This window comes from Aythya fuligula, chromosome 5 (assembly GCF_009819795.1).
Source record: "Aythya fuligula isolate bAytFul2 chromosome 5, bAytFul2.pri, whole genome shotgun sequence".
NCBI classification, from domain to species: Eukaryota; Metazoa; Chordata; class Aves; order Anseriformes; family Anatidae; genus Aythya; species Aythya fuligula.
Genome location: NC_045563.1, coordinates 49,492,820 through 49,506,694, shown reverse-complemented (window position 1 = coordinate 49,506,694; position 13,875 = coordinate 49,492,820). Strand labels below are relative to the sequence as shown.

At 39.0% G+C, this 13,875-nt stretch overlaps 1 protein-coding gene across 5 annotated transcripts in view; it reads left to right on the top strand.

Moving 5' to 3' along the window:
- Positions 1–13,528, top strand: part of TRAF6 (TNF receptor associated factor 6) — a 354,850-nt gene extending 341,322 nt beyond the window's left edge. For 4 of the 5 annotated variants that reach the window (XM_032188211.1, XM_032188214.1, XM_032188212.1 and 1 more), the window contains 6 exons: positions 83–409; positions 5,123–5,273; positions 5,900–6,058; positions 6,611–6,682; positions 8,071–8,148; positions 8,965–13,528. In XM_032188211.1, the coding sequence (XP_032044102.1) occupies positions 114–409; positions 5,123–5,273; positions 5,900–6,058; positions 6,611–6,682; positions 8,071–8,148; positions 8,965–9,846 (1,638 nt within the window). In that variant the 5' untranslated portion in view covers positions 83–113 and the 3' untranslated portion in view covers positions 9,847–13,528. The remainder of the gene's footprint in view (positions 1–82; positions 410–5,122; positions 5,274–5,899; positions 6,059–6,610; positions 6,683–8,070; positions 8,149–8,964) is intronic. The other variant, XR_004253308.1, reaches the window with a different exon arrangement.
- The last annotated feature ends 347 nt before the right edge of the window (positions 13,529–13,875 follow it).

Below are 13,875 nucleotides of genomic sequence, written 5' to 3'. Positions count from 1 at the left end.
TTCCAGTGCTTGTGGCCAGAAATAAGCTCTGTTCGTGGTCTTGGAGTATTTTAAATTAACACACCTTTCTGTCATCTTGCAGAGCGTTTCCGTGTGGTCCTTGATCAGCTACTATGAGCTTGCTACAGAGCAATAACAGTTGTGGAGCCCGAGACCTGGAAAGTGGCTGCTGTGCAGCCATGGCCAGCGCCTGCAGCGTAGGAGCGAAAGAAGACAGCGTGAGCGTCAGCAGCGGGACTGGAAACCCTCCGAGTTCGTTTACAGAGGAAACACAAGGATACGACGTGGAGTTTGATCCACCCTTGGAAAGTAAATATGAGTGTCCGATCTGTCTGATGGCCCTTCGGGAAGCAGTGCAGACGCCGTGTGGGCACCGTTTCTGCAAAGGCTGCATTGTCAAATCAATAAGGTAAGGGAAAACTTGGGGAAAGTGTTTTTAAGAAGAAATTCACTTGATTCAGTAAATGTTAAAAATTATAATAACTTGGTAGCCAAATCCTCCAAATAAATCCCATCTTCAGCCCGGGATTAAAATACCTGTCCTTCCCCTCTGATTGTTTCTGTTGATAACTACAGGCAACTGCCAACAATTTCATTTCTTGGCACAGATGGGCAATTCATGCTTTCAGTTCTCCACTTGCAATCTGCTGCTTTGTTGGTCTGGAGATTGTAAGGAGGGAACAGTCTGGGACAAAGAGTTGAGAGAGGAAACTGGTGTATGGGGAGGGTAGGAATGAGATGTGAAGGCAAGATTAGCTGAACTCAGAAAACTGAACGGTTGAAAGAGGACACAAAATCAGAACGCATGCAGACCTGCACAGCGTACTTCCCTCAGACCTGCAGTACAGTTGTCACTGTCCCACCCATGGCAGTGAGTACTGGAACACATTGATAGAAAGCTAGATAGTATGCTGGTTTTTCTTCTCGGCATTAGCCAGATTGTTTTCTTGTAAATCGCTCCCTTAGCTCAAATGTCAGAGTAGTTTGGTAGGAATCTGTTTAACGCTGTGTGACCCATCTGTGGAGTTGGTTAATTTCCCACCTTACTTTGCACACCTTTGTGTATAAGAGCATTAAACCATCTTCAGCATTACCTCAAAATGTTTTTTTTTTTTTTCCCCACAGGCACTTATTTTTAGCATGCAAAATGAGCAGTGCTTTCTTGGTTGGTTTTCCATACCAATTATTCATAGTTCTGTTCCATTTCTTTTTATCCATAGTTCATCATTTGTAGCTCACCAGATAGATGGTATGCCAGCAGCGGTATTCTCTGAATACAAGAGGGTTTGTGGGTTTTGTGGGCGTCTCTGTAGTTTCTGCACTGTGGTGTCTGATGCTAGTGTATTTCTTCATGACATCCCTTTTACATCAAAGAGGCAAGTGTCGGAGCTCAGTGCAAGAGGTTGAACTTAATTTTGCATTCCCTGCTTATTGCTGTTATTCCCTACTTGCAAAAGTTCAAGTTATTTTCCTCTAGAGAGCACAAAACTTTGTGTCTGCAGCACAGTTCTTTTTAACATTTAGTTTCATCAGCATTTCTGAGAACAGGATGCAAGTTCATTATCCAGAAAATGCAGAATACCAAAATTGTTCATCCATGAAAAGCGACTCTCCAGTGTATTCTGCTGAGGAAGCTAAGAGATACTCTGCTCTCTAGTAATCATGCCGTGAGATCACCCCAATCCCACAGTGTCTTGCCTCATTCACTACATCCCTTAAAAAAATAAAGGGTAAGCCAGATCTTACCCAACTGCATCGTTCAGTGACAGTCACCTCAGCCAAAAGCATGGAAGAAAGCAAAAATGAAAGTAAACTTGTCGGCTTTGAGTGTGTGTATCCAACTTCCCAGGCACAAGCACTTGGCTTCACTTTCTGGCCTTCACTTTGCAGATTCCAACCTAAATTATTTCAATAGATTATTGTACGTAAATTCATGTGTCCTTGTAAGTATCAAATTAGACTTTTGTACTTACCCAAACTGTTACATTTTGGAATTCCTTACTCTCTCTGAGCTTGCTATGCTTTTTTGGCAATAGTGGTTTTTATACTCTTTTTTAATTTGGGAATATCGGGAAGAAAGAAGAGGTAAGAAATCTTTAAACCTTCTCATGGGAGGATGATGTCTGCAAATCCTGAAGGAAAATTAGTCAGTACTGAAGTACTGTGAGCATTAGCAATTTCTATTCACTAGGCATTTCAAAGACAGTCATACTCCTATGCTAACTAAACTTAAAATGACCAAAAGTGGATGTCTTGCATCTAGTCTCTTAGATCCTGCATGGTGATCTCGTTTTATTACACTTCTGCTGAAGAGCTGCACAGTTGTGGTCGTTGGTCAGAATTTTCCGTGGTACTTAGTGAGGAACTGCAGCAAGCTTGTGCTCGCAACATAACATCTCAGAGCAGGTAGAGAAACTTCCTTCTTAAACCTCAGGCATAGGAAATGGTTTCTCTTCTCTTCTCTGTTAAATTAAGAGACTATTTGCTCTGCTCACACTTTTCGGTCTCTAAACAGTTCTCATAACCAGAAGTTTTTCCTTCCTGTATACTTTCCGCTTTTTACTTAACCTCCAGAGGTAAACTTACAATTCAAGTGAATACAGAGCACAGATGGCAAGCTTTTTTGATCTTGGAGACGATAGATCATCACTGTGATATTTCAAATGTTTCAGTAGTAGTAAATATTTTCCCTCATTCCCCACTGGAATCTGTCTTTGGAGTGCAGTGAGAGCTTGTAAAAGCAGAGCAGAACTTGGATTGCCAGGGCGCTTCTGAAGGGCTGAATCGCACGCTTAATTGGGATACGTGGACTGAGCTATTGATTTGGGCTATCGCTGCAGTCTCCACAGTACAGTATTGATTTGGAGTACATAGTGTCTACAGTACAGTATTGATGGATGTCATTGAGAAGTTTCTACAGAACTAAAATGAGAATTGAAAGTGATTTTTACATTGTCTAAGTGCTATTTTTTTCATTAAGTGATTGTCACACCCTTTATGTGGTCAGGAAAAAAGTGCTTCTGCTTCCTTACTAATTTTCTCACTGTCTAGTCTGATTGAACACGGACTGAGGACTTTAAGTGATACAGGATGGACACATAGCTGTTGAGTAATTGCTTCTTGCGACTCAGGCAGCAGTTGTAGTTGTCCATGCTGAAGATGCTGTGCCTGCAGCTAGAAAGATTTGTATGTAAAAAAGGGACATGATGGGTTTCAATCACAGTAAGTGTTTGCTTCCCAGCAAGTCCTGTTATCATTTGAAGTAAGGCAGCCTGAAGTGCTTTAAAGTGCTATGAGTCACGGGAGTGAAGAAGCTTATCTACTATAGTAACTACAAATAGTAGTTTACAAACATTGCTGTCTACAAAGTAGTTGATCAGAAAATTTGGAAGAACGAAGTTCAGATGCAATAGCTAATTAAACTTCACTCATCTTTCTTCTCCTGTGTTAGGTCGAAGCTAACTCCGGGCATATAGTAGGGCTGACCAAACAGCAGAACCTCTTTTATCTGATAAGCAGAATTGTGAGCTGACAAGGGGCAGCAAGGAAAGCTTCGGGTGTAGCAGTTCAACATGGCTCCAATTAAAAGTATATGCCAACTATTTTGCTTCTAGGCTAAACTGCTCAGTTGTTAAAATCATGGAGCAGTCTTTTTCTTTAAACTAAATTTTCCTGGCTTTACTTTTCATACCTATGTTTAAAATGGAAATGATAGGAATATTCCTTGTACTTCATGGTAGATGATTACAGTTTCACAGTTACCATTGTGGGTGGCACAACTCAACGTGATAAATAATTCCAGCACAGGAAAACCTCCACTGTAAAGTGCCTTAGAACAGAGGTGCATGAACTCAGTTCTGTGACAGGAAATATCTAGCACTTCTTTGTCTGTGGATGGATCTAAGCAGCCTTTTAAACACAATTCCAATACTTGTTTAATATCTGTTTAATATCCTGCAATGTATCTTTGCTCTTTCCTTTTTATAATCTCTAGAAAATTGCCATTCATTCTTATTTTACCCCTAGACCGCTGGTGATTTGAGCTGGAGATCTAGTATCATTAATTATAAGGACTATATTGCTGGCTGTCATTATAGGTGGTTATCTTTCATGTGTAGAAGTAAAGCTACTGTCTTAGCAGCAGGTGTGCCAAACTACCATTATGCTGCATCAAGCAGGGTGTTTGTAACAAAGTTATACCTGTTAAAAAGTGGCTGCCTGTGGATTGTGTGTGAGCTGCAGGAACATTTCCGAGTTGTGACAAAGATCAGCACGCTGCTCAGGGAGCTATGACACAAAATGGCACGCGAGGTTATTTTCTTTTTTCCATTTGTTTAGAAGTATGACTATCAGACTTGTGGCAAGCTAACTCTTGCGAGCAAAACCTCGGAAAGGAAGTTCATTGTCTCCTTCTAAAGTCTAAACATTACCCCCGCTTCCTCTAGCAGCATTGCTAATGAAGGAGGTGCTGACCAATTATTTCCTTTTCCAACAAAGCACAAATTCCCTCCTGTCCTCCACAGCCCACTACGTTCTACTTCCTCTCCCGCTTGCAAGCAACGACAATGATCTGACACTTGATCTTTGCACCACAAGTGCTTTCTCACATTTTTCCACCCCATGTATTTTTCCATATCACTGATATTTCCAAGTGAGGAGAAAATAGAATCATAGAATATCCCAAGTGAGGAAGGAGGGAGAGAATGTCTAAGAACCTTTAAATAACTGTTTTGAAATAGTATTGAAATAATACTTTTGTGTTTGAGCTATGTAAAGTACTTACAGAAACGAGACCATAAATTCTTAGGTTCCCAACATCCTCCTCAAGTTTATGTGCAGTGTATCTATCGTGCCATTTGGTCAATTAAAAGCTACTGAGCTAGAACAGCTCTACGATCCCAATAGCTCTACCCCAAGTGAAATTGTGTACTGTCAATTTTTCTGATTTACATTTCTGATTTACATAACTTCTGGTAATTGTCACATAAATGCCATTGTTTTCAAGGACTAATTTAATGTGTTATTAATTTGCCCACTTATGTCTTGCTAGTGTAAAAATATTTTAAAGTAAAGGCAAAAGAAACTCAATTGCTTTTTCCTTTTTTTTTTTCTGGCATTGTAGAGATGCAGGTCACAAATGTCCAGTAGACAATGAAATTCTGCTTGAAAATCAACTTTTTCCTGACAACTTCGCTAAACGGGAAATCCTTTCATTAACGGTTAAGTGTCCCAACAAGGGCTGCTGCATGAAGATGGAGCTGAGGCATTTAGAGGTGAGAATTAGTTCAGAAAATATAGAACCTTGTTTTCATGAACATGTAAAAAATTCAAAATATCTTAATATAGATGAGCATACCTGATACCTCTTCATGCTGATTCAGTGTGTTGTTCATTCAACCCTATAGCTGCATGTTTGTTTGTTTGTTTTAATGAGTGTTTAGTTGCAATTAGGTGATTCTCAAGTGAACATGGTAGCGCGTGAAAATTGTACTAATGCAGCTAGCTCTTTAGGATCATTCACATCTATCTTTTGATCAGCTTTATCTGTACTTCGCACAAATTCTCTAAGGTCAGTTTAATAGTCCATGAAAGCAGCTAGATTTATGAGTTGAAGTAATTGTTCTGGAAAATAACATACCAATTATTAGGAAAAAAACATAAAGCTGAATTTTACTGGAGAGTGCTCTTAATATGTGAACGTGTTCACTCTGAATATGGGAAGTCCTGATCTTACTAACGCAACGCTGCCAGTAAAGTCAGGATAAGCATCTGAGGGTTTTCTTGGAGGGAAAGAAGGAAAGATTGCTGTTTGTTTCTCTTGTACTGTGCTTTATCTGAAAAACGGGTGAGCAGTTTGTACCTATTTATAGTATGAGATCCTTCTTTTGCCCACGTTCAGGACCACCAGTCGCATTGTGATTTCTCCACCGTGGAATGCCCGCAGTGCCAAGGAGCCTTTCAGAAGAACCATCTGAAAGAGCACATGACACAGGAGTGTCTGCGGCGTCAAGTCTGTTGCCCCAACTGTGCCACATCTATGGCTTATGAAGATAAAGAGGTACTTAGTCTTCCAGCCTCCACTTGCATGAGTTTGTTTTTAAATGTGACATCAATTTAAAAAAAAAAATGGTCTAGAAGAGCTCTTTTAGTTGCACAAGTGAGAAGCTACAAACTCCAGGGCATTAGCCTAGGACAGGCAAAAGCTGGGCAGAGGCTGTGCTTAGATACACCATTCTTGGAAACGCTGTGGTGCAAAAAGACTTGTGTAACAACCACTGATTTTTGGCTGTACCACCAGAGAGGGGTAGCATCTACTGGCAAAGTAACATACAAAGCAACATCAGACATTTACAGCTTTTATTCCTGGCAGAAAGGATGTCAGGAGGTGCATCTTATGGGGAATACGTGCTAAAACGCAAGACAAGACCTAGGTCACTTCTAATATTTTCTCCTTCCTATACTTTTTTTAAACTTTGTTTTAGAGTTGAATTCACCTAAGTGCAAAATTTGAAATGTAAATAAAAACAGAACATCTCATTAGAAGTGATTAGCGTTCTTTTAAATGACATTATTAATTCTTTTTCCTCTCTTTTTCTCTGTTTGATAACAGCTTCATGACCAAACCTGTCCCCTTGCCAATGTATTTTGTGAATATTGCAACACAATGCTCATCAGACAGCAGGTAAGAGACCAGCTTTCTATGCTTAATCTGTGTCAGATGTTTTGTATTTACATTGCTGCTTTAATACCAAATTAAATTTGAAGAAACTGGTTAATAAATCTCTCCTTGCCTCTCTTTGAAAAAGTTTCATCCACTGCAGGTGTAATATTAATTTAAACACTGCATCTGCTTGCAGTTGCAGTCTGGTAAGCCACCATAGGATTTCTAGGTGCAAATCACATTGTTTTTGGGAATGCTGCTTCGTGACTGTTGCCATGCTGCGTGTTTCTGATCTTGAATGGAGGTTAAAGAATACCAAATAGCAGCTTGTGATTATGGCTGATGTTAGAAGACAAAGCTTTAATTTGGGCAAAGAGGGAGAATATTTCTAACTGGAAAGCCACTATTGGAAAGTAGCTGTAAATAATTCACTACTGAACTGTAGCTGCTGGGTAGAATTCTGCATGTCCATTACTATCGTAATAATCATTGCTGTTTCTTCTATTCAATAACAACTGAATACAAAAAGGTTCATTGATAGGATAATAATAAATGTTACTTAATTTGCAGCCTTTCTGTTTGAGTGGAATGGCAACTATGTTAATGACTCAGATTAAAATAAAGAATGATCTTGAAAAATCAGGGAAGTACTCTGAAAAACCGGAGTGAGTTCAGTAATGACAATGGCAAAAATGTGTCATTAGATCAAATAATGAGTCGTGAAACTGTGAAATAGAGAATGCTAAAATAAGTATTGATTTAGAATTAATGGATGACCTGTGTTAAGCTTGTGCTCTACTGCATCATGATATTTAAACAAGACATTTTGGGTTACATAAGCTGGTATTTTGCCTGAGAAACACAGAATTATCTTTTGCTCTGATTAGGGCAGGTAGGGTATCAGCTGCAGCTGTCCAGCTTTTGGGGTGTGGATGAATAGGGAGGATTCAGAGCAGTGAGATAATTGGGTCTGGAAGACATGGACCATAAGAAAAACTGAAATAAATGTGGACTTTCTGAAGAAGAAGATAATGAAAAGTGCCACAGTTGTTTATAAGTATATGCAAATAGTGCTGCAGAAGGGAAAGAAATGGACTGTGATCTAGTCTGAGTATAGGTTAGAAACAAAAGACTTACATTCATGTGAGGAAAAACCTGAATGTTTTCCGATGCATAAGGTAAAAACTATAAGGCAATGAAGTGTTAAAGTACATGTAAGGAGGATACAGAACTTGTATCGTTAGCTAACATTTTTGTTCAAAGCTTCCATATTTCTTTGAGAACTGATACAGTAATAAACAGATCTGGCTTCAGGTACATAATCAGAGTCCATCCAGCCCTATTCTTTTAGGATGTTATAAGAGAATACTCTTAATGGGAAAATTAATTGCAAATCTGGTTTGTTTTAGATGCCTAACCATTACGATAATGATTGTCCTACTGCCCCAGTACCATGTTTTTATAGTGCCTTTGGTTGTCCTGAAAAGGTAAGCCTTTTATCATAATCATGAGTTGCAGATGTTCTGCGTGTTTCTTTTTTTTAATGTCTTTTTCTGTTCTCATCTCATCTACCTGTCCAAATCTTCAATGATTTGTGGAGTGTCTTTTTTTGTTCTGAAGTATTTTAATTATAAAGCAATATGTGCTGATGCAGTGCCTTTCAGAAGTCCTTCTCAAATTTAGAAAAGTGAATTATTTGCTTGATGGACATACTTTTATTAATCCATGAGTGTATTCTCAGCTTTCATACCAATAAAGTAGCTTCTTCTAACATTTCTTGCAAAGTTGTGACCAAATACAATTATGGCTTTTAGAGTTTGGTAAAGAAAAAATGAGAATGTTCTAAATTTGATTAAGTACAAAAAGTATTTAATCTAGATATACACAGCTTTAGTTGTGCAATAACTCTAAAAATTTATCTTTTCATCTTTCCCCACTGGTTTTCATATATCATTATCTGGTACCGTGGAGCCATTTCAACAAATCAATGAAGGAAATACAGTGCTGACTTAGCACACAGAAAAATACCTGTTTATCACTAACACTTTACACCATGTCAATTTTGAGTTGAACAGTATTTGCCCACTGGCCTCTGAACATATTTTTTCATTTGATATAAGTGATCTTAAATTTGAAGCCCTCCATTGGTAGTGCTCCTTCGTCACATCACCTTTCTTTGATTTACATTCCAGTTTTTCTCACGTAACAGAAGCAGCTTGTTTGATTTTCTTCAGAGCCACATTTAGGATGTGATTAGAGATGATGTGTGATATATTTTTAATGCTACGTCTCTTAAATTCTAGATGCAGAGGAATGAACTGGCACGACATATGCAGGAGTTCACTCAGGTTCACATGAGAATGATGGCTCAGAGTTTTCAAAATATCAGTGTTACTGCTACAAATCCTGTACCCTTTATCAATGGACTGCCATTTGAGCCTGCCCTCTTCTCCCACGTGTCACATGCCCCATATAATTGTAACCCAGAAGTTGAAAACTTCAAAGAAACTATTCAGCAGTTGGAAGGTCGCCTGGTGAGACAAGATCACCAGATCAGAGAACTCATTGCTAAAATGGAGACGCAGAACGTCCACATGGCAGAACTCAAACGCACTATTCGGAATTTGGAGGGAAAAATCACTGAAATGGAGGCACAGCAATGCAATGGTATTTATATATGGAAGATTGAAAACTTCAGTGGACTTCAGAAAGCACAGAAAGAAGAGAGACCTGTTGTGATGCACAGTCCTGGCTTCTATACTGGAAAACCTGGCTACAAGCTGTGTTTGCGCTTGCATATCCAGTTACCAAATGCTCAGCGCTGTGCTAATTTTATCTCTCTGTTTGTCCACACTATGCAAGGAGAATACGACAGCCATCTGCCTTGGCCTTTCCAAGGCACTATACGACTTTCTATTTTGGATCAATCAGAAGGTCCTGAACGGCAGAATCATGAAGAAGTAATGGAAGCCAAGCCGGAGTTGCTGGCCTTCCAGAGACCAACAATTCACCGCAATCCTAAAGGGTTTGGTTACGTGACTTTCATGCACCTGCAGAACTTGGAGCAAAGAACCTTCGTAAAAGATGACACCCTTCTGGTGCGCTGTGAAGTTCTAACGCGGCTAGATTTGAACAGCCTTCGCAGAGAAGGATTTCAAGCTCGCAGTACTGATGGTGCTGTGTAACCTGTAAGTCTTAACCAGAGGAACGGAGCCACTGGTCAGGCTCTTCCACCACAGATTACACGCATGCTTCGTTGTCCAATAGGCTGAATGTGTAAAAAAAAAAAAAAGATCATAGCTGCAACATAGTTGATCTTCACCTGAATTGAACTCTGTTGTTGCTACACTTTCTTTTTTCCTATGAGGTGATGTGTTCAAATACTACTTATTGTTCTCTATTAAAGTAATAAGCGACTTCTGTAGCAAGCTAACTAAATGAAGTGTGGTTAATCAAAACTTAACTGCCTACAAGAAAATCCTACTGAAGTACCTAGACATTTGTATTTGGCCAAGTGTACGTCATATCAGAAAAGACCGGTAAATCTCTGAGCCACAGTGCCTTGGAATAGATACTGTAGCAGGGAAAGTGCCTAATTAATAAAGATGAGGGTTAGATTGTTCTGTTGTTTTTTTTTTTTTATTATTATTTACAGAGAGCATGGGGAAGCTTTGTTTTGGAGTTCAGACTGTTTCTCTATTGGCTTACCTAGAATTTTGAGTTGGCTACGCTTCTCTTGAAAGTCAGGTTATGGCTTTGCTGACATCACCTGCAGTGAGACGCTTTGACCCTTCTCTGCTGAGAAGTCCCAACTTGCTGAAGATAGCTTCAGGAAGTTGCATGTTGATAAAAAGTTGATAACAGAATTGCTGAAAGGTGTGTGGTAGCGTTGTGAAGAAGGTTAAATGACTGAGAGTCGAGCTCACTGAAGAAATGTCTGAAAGTGCCCCCCTAATTCTCTATTTTGACCAATCTTTTTTATAAATGTGTGAGCCAAGCCCAGAATGTGGATCACTGTCAGCAGAGAGGTACAAGTATGGCATTAGATTGAGATATCTTTGTGCTGATAGGGTCTCCTGCTAGCAGTGGATGTTTTTCAGGCTGTGGGTGGATATATGAGCAAAGGTGTATAGTAACTAAATGGCGTCTTGCAGAATTTAACTGTCATTGAGACCTGAATTTATGCCAAGTTTAACTTTTGATCTGCATCTGTTTGAGTGATGCCGTGATGTTCTGGGTGATGTATGTCATCATTTCCTCTTAACTCTCAGTGGACAGCCGGCCATATCAACGTCCAGCTGTTGTGGCCATTTCCTGTCCTTTAGACAATAGGAACTGGGCCACCCTCAGCACTTCAGAAAGGAAGAAAAGTCTATTAATTAGTTTGAGGAAAACTGCAATCCCATTTGCTCTCTGGAAAAAGAAAAAAAAAAAATCTGGCTTCCTTAGCATCTCTTTAACCAAACACTAAATTCAGTATTTCAGGGATTCATGAGCTTCCTCGTGCTGCACGTATTAGTTTCCCATAGTGCTTGTTTGTACGCCGTACAAATGTTAGTTTTGACCAATCAAAGCTGAGTAGGTAAGCTCACTGGTGCTAGTAATTTACCATGGTGCTGATAAGGTTCTGCATCTTCTCCTTTCAAAAGGGGGAAGAAGAAAATTTTGTTCACCCTATAACTTAAGTACACAGTCTGATACAAAAGAAAGAACTAAGCCATACATAAAAGTCCAGTGAAACAATACTGTAGGATAATGATGTGGGGTAATTCTCTGCCTACCAGCATGAGCATAACATTTCCAGGACCCAACTTTACCGATTGTTGATCATATCCAGCTGAACAAAATTTAATTTTCAGGTAGAGCCTACTGATTGAAGAGGGATTGTGTTCAGCCGAGCACTGTCACTACTGAACGTCCTGGCTCATGGAAAGCGTGACAGTCAGGATTGACTTGGTGCGTTCTGCGAGTTCAGAGGACAGGTGAACATGTATTACTCGAAAACAGGAAAGGATCTGTGATTTAAAACTTTTAAACCTCTTAAGTAGTTTTAATACTGAATAGCCTCATCCTGTTAGCTGAATTGTTTTGGAGTGTCTCCAATTAGAGCAGCGTTAGTAGTTAAACCATTCTTAATGAAGATCTTTTCATACATCTAACAGTGCCCAGACGCGCTGCATACAGGTGACAGTTCCTAATACTGTATGTTAGTTCTCCGGTCATTTTCAGGCTGTTTGGTATCCATCTTTTTTCCAAGGTGCTCAGAGATGGCCATTATCCTTTTTTTTTTTGTGTGTGTGTGTGTGTTAGGGGAGAAAAGCAGAAGAAAGGCTTGCAATTTGAGAGCTTCTTCCTGGCACAGTTCCCTTCTCAGCCCTAGTGTTGTTAACAAAACCGACCTCAGTCTGTGTGCTGTTTATAACCAAGACCCACTAAGTGCATTAATACTTCCTGTACTTTTGAAGCTTTGTATTATGAACCTTCAAGTACAACACGCTGAATTTTTGCTTTGAGCCTTATCTGCTACATCTGATACAGTTCTGCCTTGGGAAGAAACTCAGCTTGGTGGCAGGTTCAGGAGTTGAAATGATTCAGGTTAGTATTGTACAATAGCACAACCCAATAGTGAATAGAAAGCTAGTGCATGTATAATTCTGTATTGACCACAGTAATATGAATGCTTTAGTCACTGCTGCTATTCTACTGGTTTTGTATTTTAATATCACCAAGTAGAACTCTGAGTGATGCCAAATTACTGTAATGCCAGAGTTTTACATGAGAAACTTTGAGAGCTAACTTGCTAAATATGAATTTACTTTAAATATTTCTGTCACATAAATGTCAATGAAGTGTTTATTCTTATATTTGTTCCAGTTTCCTCATTCTTTGCCCATCTTCCAAACTGCTGTTCACTTCAACTGCAGTTCCCAGGGCTTTCTCTTCCAAGTAAGAATCTCACCTTCAGCTAATGGAAGAACTTATGAGTCCGGATTGGTACCATCTCAGTGTATGGTCTTCACAACTATTATCCTTAATACAAACTTTTCTAAGCAATTCAGTTTCTGTGTGAAAATAGGTTTGTGTGAAACAGCATCTTGTCCTCTTCTTTTTTCTGAGAAATCATTATACCATGGTGGATGGAGGTATAATTAGAACTCCTTAAGTGGAAGCAGAATGGTATGCAGCCTTGATAGTTGTTTCTAAAACAAACATGAAGAAATACAAGGATTTTATCAGTTTCCTGTATAATTTCTTCAGGAATGGTGTTCTCTAGGTCTGTCACTCATGATGCTTTGCAGCATTGTTAGATCTCAAGATGTTTTAGTAAGTGGCTTAGCTTCTTTTATCTTCCAAATTTCTGTTGTCTTGAATGTGTTAAAAGTCAGATGATACTCTTAGTATATGTATTTGCACAGCTGCTATGGCACATATTTTCCAATTATAATATATTGCAAATGTGTTTTCTTTTTGCCTTTGAATGTCTTCCCCTGCAGGGCAGGGAAAATTATTTTACTAAAAATGTTGGTATGTAATGTATATGTGGGAGCTCAGATAATGTGAGATATACAGACTTGTTTTTTAACTGGTCTCATGATACGCCTGGTCATGTTTGCTGTCAAGGGAGTAAGACTTGCTAATGAAATAAAATCAGGGTGGCCTTTCTCTTCTTATTTAGAGACACTTTCTTATCAACTATATGATGATGGATGGAAAAGATTATTCTGGGGTCAGTGTTAAAGGTTTGCATTTGAACAGAATGAAAGTACTCCTGTTCCCTTCGAAGTATCAATAGATTAATATATTTTGTAATTAATGCACAGCTATATTTCTGACAGGATTTTAAAAAAATAAAGTAATTAAACTGTGCAGTGTATCTTGCATCTTTATTCAGGTGGAGGGCCGCTTAGACAGATGAACTGATAAAGGATTTGCGTGGTAGTCTCTGTCTTGTGCATTTCAGAGTTGGCTGGTTTATAACTGAGGGCGATCGTGTATCATAGAGCGGTCAAACACTAAAACTGAAAAGAGTGTGTTTCAAGATAAAAAGATTTCTGTAATTTATAAAGGGTAGTGATAGCTTTAGTCACTACTAGAAGATACAGCTAGTGCAAGTCATTACTAGAAGATAGAGATCGTGTAATTGATAATAAACTGTTTGTGTGATCATCCTGTAATTTAAGATGCAGCTCTGAAAAGTAATTAACGTTATCACC